This window comes from Buteo buteo, chromosome 25 (genome assembly GCF_964188355.1).
Source record: "Buteo buteo chromosome 25, bButBut1.hap1.1, whole genome shotgun sequence".
Lineage (NCBI taxonomy): Eukaryota > Metazoa > Chordata > Aves > Accipitriformes > Accipitridae > Buteo > Buteo buteo.
The window spans coordinates 10272652-10300234 of NC_134195.1; the positions used below are offsets into that span (position 1 = coordinate 10272652).

Genomic DNA, 27583 nt, shown 5'->3' on the forward strand with positions numbered 1-27583 from the left:
ATTACTGGCACAACTGCTGGTGTGGCTGCTTCTTAGGCCAGGTCAGTTAAAAAAAAAAAAAAAGCAGCCCACTATTAGAAGTGCTGGAGCTCATCTGGATCAGTTTGACTGAACTTAGCTAGGAAGAGACCTTAAAAGCAGTTAAGCTGAGCAGTTGAGGGGGTGGAAGAGGGTCCTGGGGATAACCACAGCTGCACAGCTCAACTGCAGCTAGAACAGGATGTGTAACCACACTGCTGTCCCCTGGTCTATGTTGGAGAGGGTGTTTCTGCTGTAGAAAAGCAGTTCTTTCTCCAAGCCTGTTCAAGCCCTCTCGGCAGAGAAAGCATCACAGTTGCCAATAATTGCGGCAGCCTGTCCCCTGCCCACTAAGCTAGGACCACAAACTATCTGATACTCCTACTGCTATCAGCAAATATGAAATGTTCCTTATTGTTACTAGTCTGCACAGGATTTTAAAAAAAAATTAATTAAAAAAATCAACCTCAAATAAGAAACTACCGTGTTTATGATCCTCTGCCTCATTCAGTATTTTACCTTAACCAAGTATGAAATTAGGAAAACAGAAACAACCTCCCTGACCCCTTCACATTCTCCAAGACTTATCTTTCTGGGGGTTTACTTGGCACATAGCTTAAAAATAAGGTATTAAACAGAACTGCTGACTGAAGATGTCTGTCACGCACAAGTGTCCTGTGAAACTGCTAGTACAAACCCAAACCTGACCAGAGTGTGTCCCACTACAGCTACTGTCTCTGAAAGCCATGACCTTTCAGTGATCCAGCTTTGTCCCTAATGCGCTGCAATACCTTCAGAATGGTTTGTTAGGAGGATAAATGAGTTTAATGAGTAGTTCCATTCTGGGAGACTGGCTCTGCCAGTATATTCTGGGTTGTGTGGTTCATTTCTTAAACTATAATATTCCCTAGGAAAAGAAGGACAATTCTTGGCTGCAAGGTGGATACCGAAAGGTGGTTTTCCTAAATAATAAATTAGGTCAGTCTTTAAATAAGTCATCTCCTTCTCCCTGGATAAATATTTACTCCTTCCAAACTAATATTAGGTTTATGTGTCTCCCAACAACTTTGTTCTGTTCTGGTTTTCATTAGGACTTCTGGAGTCAGCCATGACAGGAATCTATAAGATAGCTTCAGGGGATTAAAAAACAAGAAACACCCAAAGAACAAAAAAAAACCCTTGGGCTTCTAGTTTTCAACAGAACCAGCCTCAGTTAACTCAGCACCTAGGCACAGAACACATTTAAGGTAAGTTACTTCCCCAACAAAAATAACTACTGGAACAAACTAAAACCAAGAATCTCCAAATGGAACCTAACTACTGCAAGGCAGGAGTTTGCATTTTCAAAAACAACTGATAATTTCTTAGAAATTGAGTATTAAAGAGGCCTTACCCTTCCAAAGCCCAGGGCTCCAAAAGGCTGGTGTGTCAAAGGCAGGGAGAGAAGCACTATATCCACGGCACAAGCCCATGTTGTATATGGCATTGTCACCTGGGCTCAGCCCAGAGCCCAGAGAACAGGTGTCAAACTATTAGAGAAGGGCAACAGGGATTAATTGAGAAAGAAAAATTAAAAGGAGGGCTATTCCACACTAAGCAGTGAATCTTAAAGATGCCTGATGGCAGACAGATCACCATTTTCAGAAGTTTGATGTTTTCCTGGTTTACAACAATTTTTGTTTCAAACTATTGTTCCCTAATGATTTTAGAATTTAAATGTATTTCATCCAGAATGAAGAACAGCTTCAAGGTTTTCAGTGATCAAATTATAGGAAAAAAAGATCATTTTGTGTCCATCCAAAAGCTTTTGGTTTCATTTTGAGCTTTTAAAATGATCTAAAGTTAAATGAAAGAAACATTCCTTTTCACCTACCTCTGCTTGGTTTTGTTGGCATACACAACAATGCCCAGAGACTGGCTTGATTGCTTTGATGAGAGCAAACATGACAGAATTGCTATTTAATCACGAGGGAAGTCCTTGGACAAGACCAAGTAGGTATAAAACTGTCCATGAAAAACTAAGTCTGGAAAGAATGGGATTTCTAAGGACTGGAGAAAGGTACACTAGGGCACCCTTCTCATCGCAGTAGTCTGGAGAAGCAGCACAGGTACTAAGCAAGTGTGCTTATTTTCAATATGCTGAGCACCAGCAACTTGAAAATGCACCATCATACAGTCAGTTAAAAGAGCACATAGCATCTTATCATCAGGCATTGCTGTAATTCACAGCTCCCCCCTCTAAAGAAGAAAGGCTAACAACAACCAGAGGAATGGAAATATGATCTTTTACTCTTGAATTTTAGGACAAACAAGAATTTTCTAACCTCTATATATTCTGTCTTAATATTGGCAACTGTAAGAGCAAATAGGCCTGCTATCAGTAAGCCTTACACGCAACAAAAGCCAAGCAACAGCAACGTAAGTCAGGTTAAGTTTCCAGCGGCTTTTATGATGAGAGTTTTGAATGTAGGGTCTCTTGTTCTGGATCAAGTACAAAGCTGTACTTGTTTATCCATTCTGCTGTAGAGTGTGTGCTTAGCTGAAGAAGAACAATCAGCTTGAGGAAACATTCCTAAAAAAAAATAAATGGGTTTCATTTTTTTATTATTCAAAAAAGGGGAGAAAAACAAACATGAAATTTCAGTATACGCCCAAGAGTTTTTTTCCAAGAGCACTTGTATTTGTTATTACATCAGTAAGTATGCTTTGCTGGCCACATCAAAGCTCTTTAATTTATCTGTGATCAATGTTGGGTAAGTTTATAAGAAAACACCTTTTTTTTCCATCAGCTAAAAAGAGTAAGCAGGGAAAAATATATCCTAGACATCAAACTAATCAAATAGTCTTGTTTTTGGTCTCTAGCAGCTCCTTAAAAGTGATTTTGGAGAACAAAGCGGTCTGCTTTGAAACTACTTACAATGAGAAATATTTGCCATTTTTTCCTTTCAGGAAAGTCCCAGTGCTTTATCCTAAACTTACTGAAGTCACCGAGGTTTTTTGTAGTGACTTCCGTGTCCTTTAGAAGAGGTCTCTGGTGCCTTCAGATTTCTGCCAAGCAAAAGGCTCTGAACTAACCCCTACGCTCCTATACTAGAATGGGTGGGAATGGATCTGATTCTCACTGTGCTCAGAATATCTTGCACAAGTTTGACACTGCAAATTTCCCCCTATATTAATAACTGATTTGCATGAGAACTAAAGGCAAAATATAGCCCTCAGTGAGTAGTGAAAAACAGAATACTGTGCTAAAGTAATAGAGCAACATGTAATCTACGGTCTGAAAATATGACAAATAGATTAATCTTATTTAGTCTAACTGTCCACATTACTTCTGATTCTTACACCTTTACCATGCAAAAAGAGGGAACTAATTTTGCATCTACTAGAAATAATGGGACTTGTGCTATTTAGTCCAAGTAGGAGAAGACCCTAGATTCTTTTGATGCTATTCATAATTTGGGTTGTCAAGAATGGATTGACATTTAAATGAAGAACTTTGCTTTGTAAACTGAATAGATAATGTACAAGTACGTAGGAGGAAAATCTAAACAAATCTTGAGCTTGTGGTATACCGTGAGTGACTGGGATAATCTGGGTTTCTATACCATGGGTCAATTTAATTAATTAAAGAAAGAGAAGGATGAGAAGTGACCTGATCAAAATTTGTTAAGAGCTACTCAGGGCAAGGCTTTCTGAGAGAGGTGATCAGGAAAGGAAAGAACAAGATTCACTGCCTGAGAACTAAATCTAAACAAAGTTTAGATGGAAAATGGTGTGCAAGTTTTTCATTGTACCATCAGGACGATTTCAAAAGGGATGTGGTGGATTTGCATTCAGATGAAATCTTTAAGACAAGATTTTGTGCATCAAACAGCAACATGATGCAGAATCTTTTAAAGAAGTTGCATACTGTGCCATGAAGACAACGTAATAATCAGACAAAAATTATCTTCGTATTACTAACTGTAATCTATTTTCCATGGTGCCTTTAAATTTTTTAGGCTTTGATCAAAGCATAATTTTTTGTACCTGGAGTGCCCATCAATGCTAGCAACACTATGCTCTGGCATGAAGGTCCCGAAACTACGTGTAAATGACCTTCTTATTTCTAGTGACAGATCAGAAATAAGAAGCTGCTAATTTGTAGGAGAATGTCTTTCGAAATTCAGCTTCCTCACATCTTTTTTTTCCCCTCTTAATTACGAAAGCAATAGTGAAATTAGGCATTTGTAGATTGTGATTCTTAGAATTACTGGGATGTCTCTGCAATCTGAAAGGTTAGAGCAGCTTGCTTTCAAAACACCTGCCATGTTATTACTGGAAATAGTGTATTTCTACAGCAATTCACACCCTAATCACTTCCCATCTGAGGAATGTCTGACTATCACTGTTATTCCTCAAAAGCTGTAATAAGATTGAAGCACAGTGTGAAAACAAAACTTTTACAGATAGTTGGAACACTTCCATTTTCTGTTTGTTTGTTTGGTGTCTTTCCCCCACCCCAAGAGAAAGTAATTAAGTATTCTTTGGAGGAAAGAGGCTTTACTCATCATCTTTACCTGCTGAGTAAGGATCTCTCTATTTGAGGCATGCTGCACAGCCCTCCTCAAAGAAAACATGCACCTCAGCCCTTCCTACAAGTCTGCTCAGGTTGTATTTACAGAATAAACTTACAGCTTGTCACCCTGAAGAAACTCCAAAAACCTCTTTTGTTCATCATTGCACGGTCTGGAAGTAAACAATGGGGCGACAGCATTAAGTTTGATAACAGAATGGTTGAGTACATTGGGGTTTTTTTCAGTAGGGTGCACTAAATTAGATTTTGCCCACTTGTTATATTTGTAATGTTCCAAAATTGCACAAAAAGGTGCTGGAGCAACAACTCAGCTGAGATGGATCAAAATAGCTGAACTGGATAGGTTCAAATAAGCAGACTGTCTCATAGTCTTTGCAGTCTGAAGCAGGCTTCAGTCCCATACACTAGACATCAGAAAATCTACCATTTCACTTTGCGTAAGTGACAGCAGAGTTTTTTGAGATTTGTCTTATTTTTTACGTGCAAGAATTTTTCTAGTGAAGTACAGATCCAGCATTTTAAACCTACTGACATTAAGCTTGTTTTTACCTTTCACAGAACCTACATGTAATGCCTCCCGCATCTCCTGGGATTTGTAGATGCAGGTGGAAAACTACTGCTGGGTGCATTTCAGGAGAAAATATCCAAGAGCACATAGGCAGACTGTCAGAGCTGGGGAAGGGAACAGGCTCCAACACTGCTGAGTCCCAGCATTCACTCCTATACCTGAATTGCTATAGTCCACAGCTCTTCTATAGGCCTGGTAGGAAAGATGTCCTTCATTTTTAAAGTTTAAATCTTGTACATGTCGCTCGTTTTTCTGGGTCAGTGAATAACATGCATACTCAGTTCTGAAAAAGAAAATTGCTTATTTTCCCATCTTATTTATAAACTTACCCTCCTTTCCCTGCCTTGTCCCATGAAGAGCAAACAGAAGCAGAAAACTGAAGGCTTGGAAAAAGGCAAAATGATGTGCCACTATAACCAAAAGAATCTAGAGAAAGTCACACTGGATGCAAATTTTCCATTTCTGTATTTCTTCACAAAACAATATATCTCTATCAGCTCTTCAGCAATCTCTCTTTCCCTTGTACATAAAGCACAACTGTATTGCTCGAAATGGCCTAATGTTCACAAAATTTAATTATAGAGGTACAGAAGACAGCAGGGGCAATGGGCAGACTCTTAGAAGTATGTGAAATTTTCAGACATTTCCCCATTTTATGGAGGATACCATTCTGCAGAGATGTCAATGCTATTGAAAATGGAAAAGCATTTAAAAAGCCTATATATCTGATAAGGGAATGTTTCCTGTAGCATCATCAAAGTCTTCACCAGGAAGACTTTAGCATTGACTATTTATAAATTTCAACTTCTTAATTACGGATAACCATAAATAGCATTTTGATATCCCAGTTTATATAAGAAAACCTGAGTACTATTCAGGACATGTAAGAAGGTCTCCCAAGTCATTTTTTAAAAGGATACCATAAAGAGTTAACCTAACATTTTTCTTGTGATCTGAGTGGACACAGATACACCCACAGCTTTTGAAAGCTTGTGTTTCTTGGGTGAGAGCGGTGGCAGAGGTACAGGGGCGGAAAGGCTCCACCCACTGGCAACACTAGGTTGACATTAGAGGGCTCCCTTGGCCCCATGCTGGCCCAGGGCTGGGCATCTGGCTTGCTGCTGGGTTTTCTAGCAGCAATCACACTTGACAGGAAAAGCAAAGTCTCTCAGAAATGAAGCATGGCAATTGTTAGAAAAACAGCAGATGCACCAATAAAATTACAGGGGGTTTTGACAAAACTGAGCCTATAATGGAGCACAGGATTTTGTGCTGATGAGCAGCTTAGTGATACACAGAGCATGATGAGAAGAGCTGCTTCCGAGAGAGCAAATCCCTGGCTTGTATAAAGCAACAGAACAGCAGTAATTATGCCTAAAACTCGGTAACATTTAGGCTAAAATTCGTAACAAAGTTTGATATTTACAACAAAGTCAAACAAGCAGGTGACAGGTCTGTTAGTATGATTCAATTTTCTTACCATCAGTACAAAGGTAAAATACTTTCCTGGTTAAGACCACCTTTACGCACATCCACATTCACCCTCCTGGTGAGACCAGGTTTTCATTTCACCTTATTTCAGCTATCCAGATGTGAGGGATCTCATCTGCTCTACTTGCCTAGAGGTCTCCACAGCAGATGGCAAGGGGGGCGTGAGGGCACTTCTGGTAGGTGATTCTTCCCAGCAGAAGATGGATGGGACCAACAGCTCTCTGGAGATGCCTATCTTTCTGCCAGGCTAGTGAGGAGGTCTAAGAGTTTGGTGGGACTGAATGCTTAATATCCAAACAGCTGAAGCCAAGCAAGACAAATCTCATGCTGCTCTTAGATGGTTTCGGAGAACACCAAGCAACTTCAGCAGTTTAAAGGAAGTTTGGCTGGTAGATACAGAAGGTAATTAATGCCTTACTCTCACCCATTCTGGGAATCCCAGCTTTCCGTCTGATCAGATATTCATGTGGAAGTCCGTTATTTTGCTGCATAGAATCACAGAATTACCTATAGCAAAAAGCTGTGAGACTGTTGTACGAGAAAAGTTTCTCACCTTCTGAAACATTTTCAGAATAAACCTGCTAGAGACAGTTTCAGTATTAGCCTTTTTTGCTTTGAAGTCTTTTTTTATTTGACCTTTGGAACAAATATTTCACAGGATTATTTGTAACTAAGGAACATGATGAAGAACTTGAAATATTCTTTCTGCCCATAATTTGTTATTGTACATATATTTTTATTCTGCGTTGTTCCTTTACGTCTAAATTCTTGCACCTCTACCAGCTTGCAATTGTTACTATACAGTAACATTTTTTCAGTAAGGAGGCATTTCTGAAAGAGGTTATTTCTGCACATGGCACCTCCAAATGTTCTGCTTTGTCTTAACTAAATGCCCACCTTTTTTCTGGGGTGCTTGACAATGCCCCTTTAAATGTTGGGGTTTTTTATTTCAGAGTTTCCCTGAGAATCATGGGAGAAGTAGAGTAATTATAATCCATTTACCACAGTGGTATTGGGACTAATCAGGTCGTTACAGATGGTATATACAGATTTCTTTATAACTGGGACTGTAGTTTTTCCATAACCTATTTAAAGAGATTTTGAAATCAGATCACTAATAACCCCCAAATCCAAGGAAAAAAGTAAGAAATCAAGCTTTTCCACATCAGAGAGCTGCTTTGAAAATCCCTGAAATGAGAAAATCAGGACACTGAACTCCATTCAGTTTTAAGGGGAATCAAATCACAACAAAGACCTATCTCAAACCTCAAAAACCCTGCAAGATAAATCATGCTGTTCCCATTTTGTAGACTATGACTTTGACTCATAGAAAGGGCTCTGCAACTTGCTCAAGATCCCGCTGAAGACCCTAGTGGAGATCTGCTGACTCCCCGTAAGTGTGTTTAAGATTCAATGCCATCCTCTTTCCCAAAATGCTTGAAGGCCTTTCAGCAATTCAACAAGACACTAGACCAAACAAGAAAAGAAAAAAGGGGGGAGGAAGGAACACGACTCTAGCGTAGATGGGATATTAATAGTGCTCTAGATAAACAGGAATAATACGGTAAGCACATCTTCATTCACCAACTCCCTTAAAGCCCTGACCTGGGGAGGATATAGCTTGCCTTGGGACTGCTGACTTTCTCTTACAGGTGATGTTCCCATCTTGCTGCAGGGAGAGTTCATATGCTTGTGAAGCAAAATTAGTCTGTCATGATATAGCAAACTGTCCATCAAAAAAAGAAATCAAGGGCTGGATGTAAATCAAAACCATCACAGAGCCCTAGTCTACTCCCACGGTTAATTTCAAGGCCCAGTTATAAGCACTAACAGTTCATTTTTCTGACATTAGAGGTCAGAACCACATTTGTCTTTTGCTTTAGTTTTTAATTTATCTTAACATTGGTCTTATCTTAAGTGGCCTTCTAATAATCAAATTTTGCCTATTTTTCTCCAACTGTCTTTCCCATAGCTGACCTCTACAGTACTAACTAAAAAGCCATCAGTTTATCAATCTTGCAGACACAATGTTTTGTCCACAGCAGCTGGTAAGAAGCACTCTTTTTCTGAAAACATGCAAGCAGAAAATAAGAATGCTGATGCAAAAAATAACTTGTTTTGGCAAGTTCAAGTATTTTGTGTGTGTGTGTGTGTGTATCTGCAAGGTGTTGGTAGCAAAGCTAATTTCTACTTCATCCTAAATATTGTAGAAGAATAACCAAAACAAAACACAAAACCTCCAAATACCAGTGCTTGCCAAGTGGAAAAAAAACCCATAACACACCAGTAGAAGAAAAATATTTACTTCCCAGCATCTAAAATTGTTATGGGCATTAGAGAGCATTTAGGAAAATGCCTTTTAAAAAACCACTGAAGTGTTATTTTAATAATTTGAAACAGGAGACAGAGCCAGTGCTACTGATGCATGAAGTCTGGCTCTGTTCTTCCCTCTCCTAGCACACTGAACTAACCACTGCTTGTACCACCCTTGCAGCCTGATCTTTTTGTCAACCATCAGCCCTCTCTGTGCCAGGAGAGGTAAAGTGCCTCTCCTGGAAATGTAAAACCAGGACCAAAGTCTAAACTGGCCAAAGCGTAATCCCAAGTCATGGTGAAAAGACCGTATTTCTACTTTATTGGCTATTGTGCATTGCCTGCTTTCAGTACCATGAAAACACTGTGGTTATTTTGGCCATCAGTTTCTGGACTCTTTGGAGGCCTGCAGAAAAAGACCTACCTCTGCTTTTGTAATGGCTGCCCATTTGGTGGCTGTTTGCTGTCTATTATTCAGAGGTTTCTTGATAAACAGCACAGCTAGGCAAAATAAGACAGCTCTCCCAGCATACAAACTGCTAACTTACTAAGTGTGAAGTCACACTTTCTCTTGACAAGACAGCAAAACTGTCACCCTGGCCATTTTCTTCTTGTAGCCACCCTGTTGTAAAGTGAACCAACTGTTGTTTACAAAATGCCCTCTGCTTCCTTACAGAGAAACAGCTATGACTCCACTCATATACATTTTAAGACTATTAAGCTCCCAATCATCTTTTTAATACTTTCCCAGTTGAAGGACTGAACATTTGATGGTGCCATCTACAGCTGTAAGCATTTTAACCTCAATATTTCTTCTTGATTAGAACGTGTATGTAAACCAGGCTCAGAGAGTCCTCCGAGGTGCAAAATAATCTCAAAACTCAAGTTGGAGACATTTGAAACAACTGCTGTAAAGCCAACTTTTCTCTCAAAGCAGTATGACCGTAACAAAGCATTACATGCCTCATGCAGACTAGCTAACAAGCCTTGCAGAGCAGCTCGGAGACACTCATCTGAGTAATGCTACGTTGGGCTCTGCCCATACCAACACACCAGCCTGCCGCAGTGCCAACACAGACCTCCTTGCTGGGCAGCATAAATGTGCCTTTGAGTTCCCTACACAAATCACCAGGGATTGCCCTTACGACAGGGACAGATGCGGACAGACGTCAAGTAGGAAAGCCAGTGAAGTTTAAGGCCATGGGAGGTGATCCCGTACATCATACTGAGAGTGTCAGATTGACCAAAGGAAGGTCTGACTTGCAAAAAGGATCTTATTTTAGAAAGCCAGGGGAAAACTCATGACTCAAAGAGAGTTCTGCTGACTTCAAGCAGTGTAAACATTACTCTGGAACATGAACTGCCTACACTGCTGTGGTACTGACAGGTTACTTTTTTGAAACTTTGGAAAACTCCTAAGAATGTTGTGCTCCCTTCCTAAGGATTCAAAAGCAGCTTTTTCACTTCATTTAAGTTCTCAGTAAAAACGGATTCAGATGGGAGAAATACGGTAGAAGGATAACAACTTGCAGTAGCACTTGTTTACATCTGTTTCACATGAGTATCTTAAGCCTATATCCAGCTTGTTTAATTTGCTTTTCAACCCTGAATCATGAGTCTTCTGGTAATTTGATCTGTGCTGATGTGGTAAATCACACCTACTATATACATGTCTGTTAAAAAAAAAAGTAAAAAGTGTTTTCACAGGGTTCCATTTTTCACAATTTACTTCCTCATCCAAAGTTACTCTGGAAACACTGCTGCATTAACTGCCAGTAATGAGAATCATGGTTTACCATGCATTTGGTCTCAGTTAAACTGAAATAACCCCCCAAAATTAAGCGTAGTCATGCAATTTGCATCTGCACTTACTGACCATTCTTACTGGCTTTTTTCAGTCTAAGGGCAATAAATTAGAGCAGGGTGCAGGGTCCCAAACTCCCACCTGCTGTGCCCCATCCACAAACAGAAAACTGTTAGTCATGTGAACTTGGCCATGTTTGAGCTGACAAGCCCTGCTAAGAGACAGCACAGCAGTAATGGCCTATATTGCTTCCAGAGCAGCAAGCACCTCTGCGTGGTGCTCTGAAGGTATTTAGATATACCAGCTGGGACAGTACTGCTGCATGCTGAATGTGTGCCATGTAAACACACTTTGTACAGCTGAGAGTTTTAAGGACTGGCATTCATGTAACCAACTGCATAGGAAATCACAGTAAAAAAAAAAAATCTCTCTTTTTTTCTGGTCTTTGCCTCTTATTTGAGTTATACTTGGGCAAAAAGATGAACAGACTAAACTTTTTAAATACAAAGCACATGGTTTCTCACTGTGTACTGCATACCACCTTAGAGCTCCCACTAAGTATGTAGCACAGTAATAAAAGTTACAAGGAACACTGACTGGGGACCCTTACTTTGTAGACGATATTTTCATATTGTGTATGACCTCTGTGGACCAAACTGCTGTGGAATCTAACTGTAACTAAGGAGTTACAAAACCAGGTCAGAAAAGAGTTAGACGTGGATGAGAAGACATCCCACAGAAGTGTTGGACATCTGGATGTATACTCAGTAATTGGAAAAGTCAGAATTCTGCTCCCAGATGATCAGCAATCGGGGTCTGCAGGTTGTTTGAATACTGCTCGACTAGCTGGGGCAATGCACCATTGGTCTTAGCCACTTCTGTAGATGTGGTTGTGTTTCTAAACTTTCTTCCAGTGGTAAAGAACAGGTACTATATTTTTCTTGCTTAAAACTTTTTGATAGGGTGCAGCACCATCAACTCAGGTATGCTTTCTGTAAATGTGGATAGTGGTTAAAATACAAAACAAAAAAACAAACCCAAAAACCTTCCTAGAAGTTGCCAGATAGGACAGCTGAAGGGAATGTTATTATGACTAAGAGGCTGGATTCACTGCACAAACCAGCTATTTCTAGTGATAAAGCATAAAGGTTAAACAACGGAGGACAAGATTGCCAGATGTAAAATGGAAAGTTTCCAATTTAGGAGCAGCAGAGGAAGAACATGAATTAATAAGCAAGGAGCAAATTAGCATTATAAAAATCCTCCAAGCCAAACCAAATGCCATTGAAAATAAACTCAGGCACTCTCCTCCTCCTCTTCTGCTCCCTGCATTCCAAGGAGGATTGAATTTAGAATAACCATGGGGAATTTTAGAGAAATCTTACACTAAAATGCTAAACAAAGGCTTTAAAAGGTAGAGACATTGTATGTGCTTCAAAAACACTATTTCTTTCTTTATCATGCTAGATTCTTCTTCAGTACTTCTGTTTGAAAAAGAAATAAATGTTTTGGACTTAAGTTTTCTTATGAGTTTTATCTTTAGTGACATTGGTAATGATCAGACTGATTCTTTAACAGTGTTGAAACTGGGGTAGTAACAGATAATTTCTACCTGGCTTATTAACCGGAAGAAAAACCAAACATAAAACAACCCCAAACTAAAAAACACATCAACAACCAAACACTTGGCAAATACACAAAATCCACTGGTTGTTGACTTTTCATCCTAGACTACATTTCAGTGCTAGCTTTGTTAGCTCTACATATAGCGATACACTGTCAGGCTGGGGATCCTATGCTGCAATATTCTTTGGCAGATGGGTCTTACTGGTCTTAACACACATTTTTCTGGCATGAGCTGGCACTCCAGGAAGAAAAGCTATTTCACTGCTAATAAGTCATGTTTATTATATAACATGGTAGCACTTGAAAAATAGAGTCCACTGTGGTATTCCTCAAATTGAAGGGATATCATGGATTGTTCAGCCCATGACAAGGGCTATTATGGACTTTAAATTGGACTCCTGGAAAATGGGTGCCACAGATTAAACATCAGCACTACTAGACTGATGGCTGGCTCAGCTGTGGTACAGCTTTTCTGTTGAACTTGCATTTTGGAAAGCTCCCACAGGATCTGACAGAAATAGGAGCTCCCCCACACAGCCATGATCCCATCACAAAAAGCAGACAAGCACAGCGAACTGCACTGAAAATAAATGAGACGTATGTAAGAAAAACCTGGTAGGAGACAGTACATTTAAGCCTGAACAATAAGGAAGAGCAGAGTGTCAAATGCTGCAATCAGATGAACAGAATTTAGGACTTTCAAGATGGCAAACAGTGGCATGACATCTTATGGTGCTACACCTCTTACACAGCTACATGGTATGTCTGCATGTGCCTATGCTCCCATATGGACAGGCACTAAAACTCCAGCATAGAAATTGGCAACCATAGGTAAATCAGTGATACTCAAAATTAGCAGAATAATTTCACCATTGATCCCTCTGATTCAATCCCTGATCACCTAGCAATATCGCTTGCAGGTTTTAACATCTGATCCTACTGGACATAAAACATAAGCCCAATAGCCATATGTGATATTTGTGAGACGCCTGACAGTGAAGTCCCCCTTTCACTCCTGTAACAGCCATGATTATGTCAAACACACAACTGCCCTCTGCATTTTAAGAGACACAGCTTGCAAAGTGGTTTTAGATGACCTAATATTTAGGTACATCCACACAAACTGAAGAAAGCAGAATTAGGAACTTCCTACCTTATGTTTCAACACTCCTCCCCAAAAGCTGCACCTGAGGTTAAAGAGCAAATAACATCCCAAAATACCAAGATTCCTCACATTATGTGGGCAGCCTGAAAAACTCCACAGAAATGCAAATGTAATCAGTTATTCGAAGAGGAAAATTATTTACTGCTAACAACTCATCTTTCACATTGTTTCTCAGCACTGAGATAAATTATATAAATACATTTCACAAGTACGAACAATATGTTAATGGCTAATGCTGGAGGCAGAATGCAGCAGGAGATGAAAAAGTGTATACTGTGTTATCCCCTTCGCCTAGCAAGTGAACATACATGCATCTGTGATTCTCAAAGCGTAGTTCTTAAATAAATCATTAAATATATTAAGCAGGACAAGCTACTCTTCTACAGTCCAAAAATCATATGAAGCATTAACAGGAATTAAAATCTATCCCCTCTGAGTTTACTAACAGCATTCATTGTACCTGAACTTAGCTGTATAAGCAAGTCATCTCGTTCAGCTTCACCTGTATCATCACTGGAGAGAGGTAAGGACCTCCTGATTCAAACTAACTTAAGGTAAGCATCTCAAATAAAATGGAAGGATTTCCTCCTCCCCTGCAAACCATTCAATGCACTCCACTGATTGTGGCACAAGTGTAGATGACTTGGTTAGACTGGACACATACCTTTTAGCTAAAAGAAACATGAAATAAATCTCACCTCATGTGCCAGAAAGAACCTGACAAACTCCTTCAGGAAATACCCTTGTCAGGCCAGAGAGAACCTAATTAGCACTTGAGAAGGTTTCCTGCCAGCCAGATAAAATCAGCGGTTCACTGCTGTTTACAGGGAAGACAACTAATGACATATACAGAAGAGTTAAGATGCAAATCAACCTGTCTATCAGGAGATAGGCACCGCTATCCAAGCATCTCTGGTAAAATATGAACATATGATAGTGAAGGAAGGAAGATCAAAATGCTCCCAAGTGTAGAGATAAAAACAATGTATGTCTTTATTCTGGTAAACTGTGTAAGATCAAGCTTTTTCTTCACAGCTTTGCAGGTGTACAGAAGAGGGAAGTATAGCAAGGGGAAGCTGACAATGAGAACATGGGAATACTACAAAGGGAGTGTCGTTGTTTCAGCTGGAAAATATAGAAAGCATCTGAACCTCCAAATATAACTGTGGGGCCACACAAAAATAATGTGCTACAACTGCAAGATCAGATTTAGGTATATTAGATTTGATCTTTTATAATCTACTTTTGCCCAAAATAGATTACATCTTTCTAATGCACTTCATGAACTTCCTGCACCTTTAAGGGTTTGGCTGCTAAATCTGCCTGCTAAAATTTGTCCACTGGCATCTCTTCTGAAGCATCTTACTCCATGTCTGGATTTTGAGAGATCCTGAACATGCTCACAGTTGTATTTAGGTGACTGCTGTTCAGCACTTCATGTGTTGGCCTCAATATTTTGGGAGATTTCACAACTTGCCCAATGACTTGTTACTGAACGAACAAAATCAGCTAACGTAGCTGAAACAGGCATATTGTTACTGGAAGACAGGAAGGTGAACAGACAAGGGGCAAGCATATAGTTATATGGCTGTACAACTTAGAAAAAGCCTAGCAAGCATAAGATAACATACAAAGGTAAAAGAGCTATAGTTACAAATGCTGTCACTTCATAATGGAGTTTCTCTCCAAAAGGTCAAAACTAAAACCTCCACTGAAACTACAGAAATACCAAATATTCTGCAATAGTGTTCACACCCTCCGTGTTAATATAATAGCAGCACAGATACATAAGAACTGGAGTGAAGTTGTCTGTCAAACATTTAAACTCTTCCTTGAAGTAGGTCAGTATTTCCAGGCAACCAGAACATAAAAACAAAACAAGTGACCTCCATGCCTATTATAACAAATCTCCAGCAGAGTCTGGTTTTATGAAATGACTGGGCATGATGCAAATGTTGGCCGCTGCACTGGAGAGACTGGCCTGTTTGTTGCTCTAGAGAAACTGTGATCAGACAAGAATAAAATTGTAAGAAAATAGCAGAGGAGATGGCAGATGTTCCCTACCCCTAAAATGCATGCCTTGGCCCTGAAAACGCATGCCTTGCCCGTGAAAACGCATGCCTTGCCAGTTCAAGACTATCCTTTGACCAACATGGCCTTAAGGATGTAGGCTGACCATGGCAGGGATCTCCACCTGCAACAGTCTCAAAACAGAATAAAACATTGCTCCTCTTGGAGCAAAGAACTAGCTGGTAGTTTGCCAGCTCATAAGGGTTAGATATCCTCAGCAGTTCACAGGACAGAACACTCTATTAGCTGGGTGGCTAGCAGCTTTCTATGGACAGGCTGTGTAGCTATATCCTAGAAATAGTAAAAGAGAGGAAGTTGATCCCTTCAGCTCACATCTTGCAAGCACTGTTAGTTTGAATCCTCCTCAATCCCACTTCCTATACAGGCAGCAAAGATTAAACCAAGTGGTTCAGAAACATGCAGGTCATCTTCCTCAAACTAAATCCGAGGCCTGCTTTATCAAATCTTTCAGAATCAAAGACATATTTTATATGTACGTACATTTCCTCAGTTGAGCTCAATATTAGGGCCACTCAAGCTCCTGGGACAGGATGTCACTGCCATTTGCACCGCCTCTCTCCTCCACGCCACCACAACCACCTACCTGAGAAAAGCTATAAGCTAGCATCTTTCACACATTTGTGTTGTGGCTGCTTTTGGGTGTGGGTCAGCTTTGGTGCTTGACTTACATCAGAGGAAGCTGCTACCCATACCTACGCAAATTTATCAGGAAGAGGCTTTTAGCACTGAGTTGGCTCCTCACTTTATGATTATGCCGTTCACTGAAATGCACACTCCCTGGCCCCGTGCGTAGAGACTCCCACTGTCTTGCTTCACATCCTGGTGAGACAAGGTGAGGCAGAGTGTATTGCTGCAGGGTACCAGCAGGGTTCAGATCATGTATCTGCTGCGGATCCCTTCTGGGTACAAATATGACTGGCCACTAACACAGTTGCCTTAGTGCCAACTCCCAAGTGAAAAAAACACTGAGGCTGAAGGTAAGCTGGGGAAACTAGTTCGCCTTCCCAACTATGTGATGTGAAACCAATTGTTCTGCTTTTCATGAACTTAATTGCTCTCAATATATGTGGTTGCTAAAACCAAGCCTGCACAGCGTAAATCCTGCAAATTGGGAACAACCCGGAAGCCATGCATTTGGCTTGCCAGCTACTTTGCCCTTACTGTGTATATACACAAAAGCTCCACATACCCAAAAAGCCTAGTGTTGCGGGGGAGAGGAGAGGCACCTCTTAGACGCCTCTTGGGCAGAGTGACTACCCTGCAAATGGGGAGCATGCTGGATTACAGGGCAAGGGGAGATTTGGCACTCAGATGTCTCCTGCTTCTGCATCAAGGTAGGCAGCCTGTCCATCCATAAGGGTTGTGTAAGCCTGGATGAGGTGTCTGAGCAAGTCCTGCCCAGTCAGTGGCAGGGACCCTCCTTCCTTCTCTATTTTCATCTTCCTTATCAGCCAACATTAGTCAGAAGGAGGAGGGAAAACCACAAGAAGCCGTTTAAGTCTTCTTCATTCCCTGGTGTCCTCCAACATTCCCATAGTAAAATTAAGGCCTCCCAGGCAAGGCTTGAGAGCACTACTCTAGTAAGTACTTCTGGAGGAATGCCCTGGCTAAGTTATGCCATGCTAGCTAATAAGCAGTTCCATAAAACATTGATGTATAGCACGGTTGTCAGGGTTTTCAATTTTGGTTTCCAGTTCTGCTGACTAGATGACACATGGAAGGTGGAATCTGGAATCACAGTATCAGGCAGAATTGAACAATACATGCAATTCTTTCCTCTTGTATAGCTCCTTTGGAAATGTTCTCTGACAGAATCAGGTGGATCTGCTATTCTTTTGGCCACCTCTAGAAATAACCATGGTCTCAAGATAATACTGACACACGAGAGCAAGTAGAACTGCACCCAGGGTGGCCACCTATACTTCAGGGCTGTGGTCTGCTTAACACAAGCTATGGTGTCTCTCCAGGGTGCAGCATGTATCTGCAAAAATTAATCTGGGGACATCATTAGGTCCTTCAGTGGAGATTAACAGCATCTTCTTTGGCAGTTAGCCAGAGGCATGTGAAACAGCCTACAACTGCTCTCATGACATCCTATACAAATGAAAGAGCTTAGTAATAAGAGGCAAGCATCTTTCTTTTCCAGTAGTGAAGCTCAGCCACTTTGAAAATTTGCCCTACAATGAATAGCAAATAAACTGCATACATACAGTTGGATAGACAGATGGGTTCTCCTGTGCATTGCAGCTGGCTACATCTCAGAAGATTAGCACAGACATCCCTTGCTACTAGGATAAACTCTACAGCCAAATGAAATTGCTCCTTATCAGTCTAACAGAAGAGCCTCTACCACAGCTCCCACTGAGTTTACTCACTGCAAACCTGGCTCAAACTGAAGCAAAGGACAAAGACACAGTAAGATGATCAGAGCTGCACCTCTCTGAAACTCAGGGAGGGAACACTGACTTCACCAACAGATTCAAACCGCTACTTTCTGCTTTCAGCTTTCTGTGCACCAAGCTCACTCACAGAGGAAACTGAGTAATCCCAGGTAGTTTCCTTTTGAATCACATCTAGTGACATTTGTGTTCTGGAAGGGATGAGACAGGCTTATTTCTTCTGGTGAGCAATGTCTTACCCTGCCAGCATGTTTTGGGACAAGAAACTACTCTGGTCTATTCAAGACTCCCAACTCCGCAGAGACTGGTGTTGCCAGCAAAAGAAGGCACCTAAGAAGTGAAGTGGTTGCAGGGCAAGTCATCATATGGCTATTTTAGAGGCCATGGGATCTGCCGTGCACTTATGAGGATTTGGTAACACTGCTGTATCTTTCTTCTCCAAGGCTGGAATTGCTTTCACTAGTGGGTTGACAGAGGGGATGAAGAAGGGAGTGTATTTTGGAAACTGTATGAAACATGTTGCCCACATCAAATGCTCTTCTTTCTTCCTCTTCAGTTTTGCAGAAAGATATTAACATTTAATGTAAAACAGCCTGCTTTGATAGCTGCCTGAGTGCCCCATTAAACATTTTTCACACCTCAGGGGCGACAAATATCCGGTCGTAAATTCCAATTTGTCATGGATTTTCTAAGTCACAGGTTGACAGAAGAAGCAGTTATCACTCTCTGATCAGTATGCAGAGACCATTAGCAATACTCTTCAATGGACACAGCAAGTTACAGAGTAGATTTAAAAAGCAAAGCTCTTTGGTTTTGAACATAAGGCTCCTAGAAAAATGTTAGCAGAGATTATTTCACCAACACAGCACTGAGTCAGTAACAAAATGTAATTCCCTGCTGGATGAGTGCCATTATTTGTTGTGATTGTAGTTATCACTATTCATCTTCTATTTACATACCATGTAAGTGTATACCATACTTTGTAACAGCACACCAAAAACAAAGCCCCTGCTTAGAAGAGTTTTAACACTTCTGCTCCAGTGACAAATTTAGTTCTATCAAATATTTAACAGTGGCAGCAACGAGTGCATCCTAGAATTATTTGGAGCAAACATTTACATGTGCAATCCACAACTCCAGCCAGAGCTGGTGACCACTGAAGGACAGTAACTGCAGAGAAAAAATCACCCTCCCATCCTCCAAGTCCAAGACAATAATGCAGAAAAGTAACTAGCCAAACAAGATCTCACCGTTAAGATTGCAAATTTGCAATCTCTGGTCTTCAACCTCCATCCCTGGTGATGGAAATGAGGAAGAGGAAGAAAGAGGAGACTAGAATGATCACAGGTTTGCAAAGGTTATGCATACAAAACAATTTTCTGCAGGCTGGGCTCTAACACCTTTGTAACTTCCCTCCTTTTAAACCAACTAAGAAAGAGGTTTGGCTGTGATACTGCATTCCTAACTTAAGCACCTGCACAGAATCTAAATTCTAGGTGGCCTGTGAAGCTGTCCTCCCAAAGTAAATGCCTGATTTCCTCTGTATTGCCAAAGGGGAGAGGTGCCCTTAAAGGCCTCCAGAGAGAGGCCCTGTTAACTTCTCTTAGCTAAGCAACCTTCCCTCTTCGCCTGTCAAGACCGTGACTGCTCTTACAGGTGGACCTGCAAACTCCATCACAGAGCAACACAAGTCTGCAATTCTCCAGCCTGTTTCATTCCTCGACATATGCTGCCAATTCAAGCTCAACAGCTTCTTTCAATTTACTCAAAGAATCAGGTCTTTTCCCTTTCCAGCATCTGACTCTAGAAAGCAATATCTTTTGAGAGACTCTCCAAAACATCCAGAATTTCTAAACAAAAGCTGTCTTCTTTCTGCGAAAGCAAGCTGCATCTCTCTTCAGCTTTTTACTTCAGGTTGCATCATCCTTTGCTGTTCTATCGTCTGGTAAGTGTTGCCAGCTATGAGCCACTGAGTCATTGATTCAGCAGTGGCTGTAAGAGAATGGGTCATCTGAGTCCACACCACTGTGCAGGCAGGAGGAAGGCGGCCTAGTCTGCGCACCAGCTGTCAAGCAGCCAGCATAGCAGGAGAACAGTATTTTCCCCCAGATTATATTACTGACATGATCAGCCTGCATAGGCTGTTCCAGAGGACCTCACAGTGGACACTGCTTGCATGCTGTTGACCCTCCTCCTGATGAGCTGGCCTGAGTAGCAGTAGGCTCTGCCTACTCCTGCTTTTTCTCTGTCCTGTAGATCTTGCCTTGCACCGTTAATTGCTGCTTGTATCTAACAGAGGCTGGGTACTTCAGCAGCCAGGAAAAAAGCACATGGAGGATATATGACAGAACACAACACACAGGATCTGATTTGAATCTTTACTTGGTCACTAGACATGATATAACATGAGATAGAGGGCTTTTCTTTGCTACTGTGAAGCAAGAGTCCCTGTCTCAAGTTGCTGACTGTTATAATTCGCTGTCATTTGCTGTAGTCTGTTTCAATGCTGCAGTCCATGTTTGAGGTGGCTCTCTTGCAGCTGCGTGGGAGGCTGGCAGGAAAAGGAGCCCACCACAGCGCAAAAGACCACCCTGGCAGTTGGATACACCCTGTCTTGCAGAAGGCCTCTTTGAGAGCTACGAAGTACTGACCAGCAAGAGCAGAGCCACTGCTCCTGGCAGCCCTAGGGGAGCACGTGACTGCAGCTATGTTCATTAACCTGCCCTACCTACAGAAGCATCTCTATCGAGGACAGCATTTCCATCAAAGTCTGCCTCTACAGCACCACAAGGAAGTGACAGAGCGGGGCAGGGGGAGAGAGAGAGTCTGGCTTGGTCAAAAGGTGGTAAAACTGATGAAGAGATAGCATAAAACAGGTGTGGGGAGAAAAACTGTCATTTAATACTTCCTTATGTGACATTTATACTTCAACATTTTTCCAGAAACAAAGAGACTAAGGAAACAAAGTAAAAGCCAGGTCCAATTGCTTGTGTTTCTCCTGGCATGACACCTTTCTGAGAAAATAGCTTTTCTGAACTTATGCCCACCAACTTTCATGACCTTGATACAAATCTCTCAATCTCGGTTCCCTGTCACTTGAGTTAGTGAGAACCTTAGTTTTTATTTCCAAAAATAGTAAGTTTCTAGTCCCATCTCGCCCACTGGGGCTGGAGGATGTTAAAAAATGTGACTTGGTGAAGTTCAAAAAAGGCTAACAAAGAAGATAAAGTGGGCACATTAAAAACATATAACTAAATTATTTTAACCTCCTGTTTTGTTTTTATTTTTTAATTGTGGGAGGGAAGCTTTTCCTAGGGACTGTTGGAAGGTGGAAATAGGTGAGCGGGGACAAGGCTTCTGCAGTGGGCTATAAGGACACGTTGTTTAGCTCTGCTCCCAGTTGGAAAGTTGTGCCTGAATAGGTGATAGACCTCCTAAGCTTCTATGTTCACTGCCCCACAGGGATTAAGCTGACATGTGCCTTTGATGCAAACGCAAAGGCAAACTACTCCCAAATTAATCTGTGTCACTCAACAGTAATCTAAACTCCGCCATAAAAAGGAACAATTCTGACTTTTACTCTGGAACAGCACAAGCATTACAAAGGGCAATGCACTTAGCTGGGACTCCCAAAAGAGCACAAATGATATTAACACCAAAGGTACACCTTTTCTCATAGTTGTGTCTACTTTTATTTGGCAGCAGAGAGGGAGACGGAAGATTGCAGGGGGTAGAAATATGGCGGAATTAATATCCCAGTACTGGAATTCATTAATATTTTGAACAGCTTCTGCAACAGGTACTTCTTTCTTTTCAACCTAGGAGGCATGAGAGCTTAGTTCTAACCTGATTTTGTTTGGTAAACCACATGCTGATGCCATATAAGAAATGGTGTGTAGATCAGGTTTTGCACTTCATATTCGGCAAACAGTTTGTGTTTGGAAACTGTGTTTCAGTTACTGTGTTTGGTAAAGGTTTGTCCTCATTAGCAGTATTTTACTTTACTGCAAGAATAGTCCCTTACTAGCCCTCCTGCCACCCATCTCCCTCAGCGCCAGAAGTGTTCAGAGTTAAGGACAACTACGGGCAAGCACGGTGCTAGGCACAGCCTTAGTTTAGTGATGCCAACATGTGTGATTTGGCTAGGTTATCTTCAGTTTAGTTTATAGAAATAAGGCCATTTTAATTGTGTTCCCATGCAAGCATATCTGCTGGTGGGGGAATATCCCAGGGTGAGATTTCTTGTGAGATATGAGTTTGTAAAATAACAAGCTGAGTCTGCTGATGTTGAAAACACAGCCTATTCTGAGGTCTTTTTAGCATTATTTTTTTTCGCATTGCAATAGGAGAGTTGCTCTCTGCCTCAATGCTTACGTCACCCTGCAGAACCCCTCCCAGACAGAGGAATCAGAGTGTAAGCTTCTTGGCACGTGTTTCATTTCTGTTAGACTTAGAAGCGTCAGAAACAGAACTAAAACCTGCTCTCTCAGAAAATATATTCTTCTCTCAGTCCCCAGAAAACCTTAGCCCTAGCTACTATGAGATGACTACCTGGCACTGAGAGAAAAGCAAAACAAGAATTCTGTAAAGCTGGATTCTGAGCACATAAATCTTGGTGCAAAAGTCATTTCAGTCTGATTTACGGATACCAAGGCTATGCTCTAAATGTATAGCCCAGATAATTTAAAAAAAAAAAATTCTGAAGGAAATAAACGACGTAACGCTCCATCCATGAGCATTGGGAAATAGCAAACTCACAGGGAATCATGACACTTGAGACTATAAATAAAAAGCATTCACTTAAAAGTAAATGTTCAGTGGAAAGACTGCCTCATTCTTTAGAAAAGCAATTAGCTTAGGCTAATTCGCACGTCATGAAACCTCACAGACTTAACTCAAATGCAGAAGCCTTCAGCCTCTATCCTTCCTTCATTCAGTGAAGATTTAATAGCAGATTACTTGAGTGAGGTCTCATATTGCTATAACCAAATTAATGCCTGAAGCTATACACTGGTGTAACTGACTGCTCACACTGGGAATTGTACACATAAAGGCTTGCGAATCAAACACTGCTTGTGATGCTTACATTCACTTTGCCATGCACTGTCCTTCTTTTAAAGCATAAAACACTAACAAGCCCGGAGCATATGTGTAGACCTATAAAAAACATTGCTTACTCATAAATCAGTGATTTACTGTGGGACTCCACCGATCAGAGCGGATCTGAAGGCACGAGACTGTAGGAACTCCTGCAGTTCTGAGTAAGGAGATGGCAGACACCAGCTCCAGGGGCAACTGAAGTTTCTTCGCACTTGGAGTGGAAACGAAAGCCCTCCACAACAGACCTGCTCGCTGCCCTGCTTCCATACCTCCGCTCGCCCGAGTCCTTGTGCCTGATAGGGCCCCACCGCCAGCTGCCACCACGGTGCTCCCCGTCCCCAGCACCCACCCGTCCCGCCTCACCTGCTGTACACCAGGCACTCCATGTGGTTGATCTCCTTGTCGGAGCGGTAGCGGCTGTAATCCTCCCACAGGTCCTTGATGGCAGTGACCGCCAAGATGAAGAGCACGGGGGCCAAGGCCAGCTCCGGCTGGAAGGCGCTGACGGCCGGCAAGAAGTTGAGGAGCGCGATGAACACGAAGTAGACGTTGGCCAGGCGGTGGAACTGCTCAAAGAGGTTCTTGGGCAGGAAGGAGAGCACCGTGTACTTGGTGGTCTTGAGGCGGTTGCTGGCCAGGACCGTCCTCTTGGACTTCTCTGCCTCAGCCTCAGGTAACAGCAAGCTGGAACGCACCAGCCGCGTCTTACTCTCCTTCTTCCTCCGCCTCCTCTTCCTCTGCCTCTCCTTCCCCTCCGGCAGCACCTGGGGCGCTCCCTCTCCTCCTGCCGTGCCCCGGGACATCGCTGCCGCCCTCCCCGCCGCGCTCGCCCGGGCAGCGCGGGCAGCTCCCACCACCAGGCACGGCCCTAAGTTATCATCCTCCGCCGCCCGCCACGGCTCTCCTTTCCTCTTCCCTCCGGGGGGGGAGGAGGGCTCTCTCAAACCCTCTCCTAGCCGCTCTGCCGGGACCTCGCTCGCTTTCTCCTCCTCCTCCTCGGCCTGGGAGGGGACGTGGGCAGGCGGCGAGCCGAGCCCTCCTCCCGCGGGCCTCGCCCCGTCCCGCTGGCGGCCCGGGCTGCGGGCCGGCCCAGGGCGCGGGGCATGCGGCGGCCGCCGTCCCGTCCGCCATGGCGCGGCCCGCCGGCGGGGCGCGGGGGCGCGGGCGGGGGCGCGGGCGGCAAACGGCGGGCGGGAAACGGCGGCCGGCGCTTCCGCGCGCCGCCTGCCCCAACGGCCGCGCCGCTCCGCTCCGCTCCGCTCCGCTCGCGCTCCGCTCCCCGCGCCGGGCAGCCGGCACCCTCGGGGACGGGCCCCCGCCGCGGGATAGAGACCCGCGGGTGACATTTTATCGGCTGCTTTTGGCTTCACGTTACGTGTGGGGAGGAGGAGGTTTGGGTGTAGGACGCAAAAAATCGCCGCCGAAGTGTTCGCAGCTCGGCACCGGGCCTGCATCTAAGGTCTCCGAGCGGCGGCCGGCGGGCGTTTATCAGCCGACTCATGTCAAAACACTCCACTTTCTGACTGAAACCGTGCGCCGCGATTGTAGCCGTGTCTGCACATAGCACGGGCGATAGAGCGCGATGTCCCCGGACTCCCCGCTTCTGTGTGGTGCGCCAGTTCCAGTCAGTGGCGGATGCGGCGCTTGGGACAACCCCAAATGGGGCAACCAAAAATGAGTTTTCTGGCATTAGGTGCCGCCGGCCCCACGCACGTCCAGGCGGCGGTGTGCTATGACGTGTTTTATGTGCATTTTTGTATTCCCTTGTGGTAGGTCTTTCCAGCCAGGGATGGAAAATGCCTACCTCTCGCTCTGAGGTCTGCACTCCACACGTTCTGCAGAGAGACGCAGTTGCGGGTGAAGACGGAAGGCGTGATCGATCGACTTGAAATACAGAAGAGAGAATAATCCAGATCGAAAGACTTCGTCTAAAGTCACAAGCAAATAAATGAATGCAGATGTTTAAAGAACAAATAATATGACAATAATGAAGACTATTGCTACCGAGCATGACATGAGACTTTGCAGCATCACTTCATGTTGGGAGTTAAGAGCAGACCCTTTGAATATGGGATTCCTCGAGCAGCATAAAAGGCTGCCACAGGTCACTCCAGGCTGTCTCTGAACTGTAGCACAGAAGTATTTTGTGGTGTGACCCTTGGTCCTGATCCTGTGATATCCCAATGTGGGATCATATTGAGTACAATAGCAAGCCCCTGATACTTGTCAGCAGGTTTCTTGTTATCGCAGAAAATAGGCATAAAGTACACACATCTAGTCTTGATATGAGGTCAGGACAGGACTGGGGCATCATCTGGGGAGAGTACCTGGGTCCCACAGTTCCAATGCTGCCACGACAAAATCCCTGAAAACCAAGAAGTGAAAGCCACTACCTCCGAGTCTCACAGCCTGTATAGTGCAGTGTTGTGTCTTCATCCTTCCTTCCCCCATTTGCAATATGTTTGTAGTTGCTTTTAAAAGTGTGTAGGTAATTATGAACCTCTTTCAGGCCCTGAGGCACTAGGGGAGTGCTAGTTCAGCATGTGGCCTGATATTGGTGTTGTGTGAAGCCGCAAACCCTTTACCAATGCTGCTGTCAACTCTTCTGATGCTACTGCAAACTTAGCAGGGATTTCCTGGGTTTCCCAGCTCTTGGAATATGGAAACAACAAGGTTTTACTTTGTGCAAGGGGACAAGGGAGAATTGGCCTGAGTTTCTTTGCTAAGTCTGCTCCTTTGTTGGTAAGGAAAAAAGTACAAAGTTATCCTGTACAGAAAAAGGAGACAAATTAAAAAAGCCTCCCAATTTTAGTTTTCTGTGTTCATTTTTTGCCTCGGTTAACCAGTTCCCGACTTGCTTACACTTGGGGTTAACTTCAAGGGTAAGCTGGAATGAACAAAAATCTTTTCCCTGTGCTTCGGCAATGCTGAAATGGGATAAGGAGGACAGAGTATCACTCTGCAATGTTCCCAGAAATGAAGCTTCAATCACCCAAGGGCTCCTTGCAGGCAGCTGTGGATACTCCAAAAAGAGGATTGCTGAACTTTTTGCCACTTGCCTGCAGGCCTCTGCGATCCACTGTTTGTGGGGCTCTGGTTCTCCCCTGGTCCCCAGGAGCTCAAGCACCATTCAAGTTTCATCTTTTCTCTGGATGGCCCTCTAGCCTGTTTACACAACGGTTGGTGGTTAGAGGAGAAGCAACAGTAATCTTTGCTCTTTTCTGATGTCAAAGCACATCAGCTCTCAGAACAAACTATTCATATATTTATCAGTGCCAGGTGACTCATGAGTGGCTTGAGCACAGCATGTCTGAGCAGAAAGATGGTGCAGACACCAATGCTGCGGTGTAGTGTGAGCTTGTGCTGGGAGGGGAGGCAAGCCAGTGGCTGAGCCACTGAGAAACAGGCAAGTCCAACCACGCGCTGATGCCATATAAGAAATGGTGTGTAGATCAGGTTTTGCACTTGATATTCGGCAAACAGTAACTGAAAGTGAATTAAGGATTGGATATGTAGTAAACATTAAACTTTCAATCACAGTGCTCAAGGCAAGGTAAGAAAAGACAAATGCTCCCATAACCCTTAAGGTACTTGTTTAAGTAAAACACCTGTGTATTGGCAAGTTTGGAGAGCCTAACCTGGGATGAATTGTGCTTACACTTAGCGATGTTGGCTGAACCTGTAACACCAGATATCCCCAAATTGTCAGTTACAACCCCACAACTATGAGAAATGGTCTATAAGTCAGTGGGCTATATTTTAAAACCTTTTTTACTTGCATTCTGTTTTGGAGTGCTCAGGGTTCACATTAACGAGCTTTCTTCCACAAAGGAGTAACAGGAGAGAAACTTAGTTTAAAGATATTAAACAGAAGCTGAAAGTTCTTACGTAATCCCCAGCTCACATAGCTGAGTTTTACAAATAGATACAGAAGCAGAAAGATAAAAAACAGTTGGGTGGGAGCCTTTGAAGACTCCTGTGTTTGCTAAATCCTTAATTTTAAAACAGTTTAAAGCCTTTGTATTTGAGCATACCAGAGCCAAGGGCCACCCTTGCAAAGCTTTACTATAAAAAAAGAGTATAAAGTGTGCAACACCCCACTGGTCAAGAGCTGAAAAACTCTTGTCCTCATATCATTGACTGGGACTTTCTCTGTTGCTAGTAAACTGCTTTTTTATTAATATAGGCAAGCTAGAGTGTCACAAGGCAGTGAAAATTTTTCTACTGACTATAACAACCTCTCAGTCACATGAGGAATCCTAAGTCCTGGGATATTTATATTAAAACCTGAAGACATGTAATCAATGATAAATAAAAAAGAGTTAGCCTTATTTTAGAAAGCCTGTAAAATCTAGTGTTTGCCTAGCTTTGCTAGCCAAAGATTTTGGCAATGTAGACATTCCCAAGAATTTACTCTTTCCTTTCCCTTTCT

The 27583-nt window shown here is 42.8% G+C and overlaps 1 protein-coding gene across 1 annotated transcript in view; it reads right to left on the reverse strand.

Moving 5' to 3' along the window:
- Window positions 1-24103, reverse strand: part of ATP10A (ATPase phospholipid transporting 10A (putative)) — a 122135-nt gene extending 98032 nt beyond the window's left edge. Inside the window, exon 1 of the mRNA XM_075057284.1 lies at window positions 23515-24103. Within this exon, the coding sequence (XP_074913385.1) occupies window positions 23515-23954 (440 nt within the window). The 5' untranslated portion in view covers window positions 23955-24103. The remainder of the gene's footprint in view (window positions 1-23514) is intronic.
- Between the last annotated feature and the right edge of the window lie 3480 nt (window positions 24104-27583).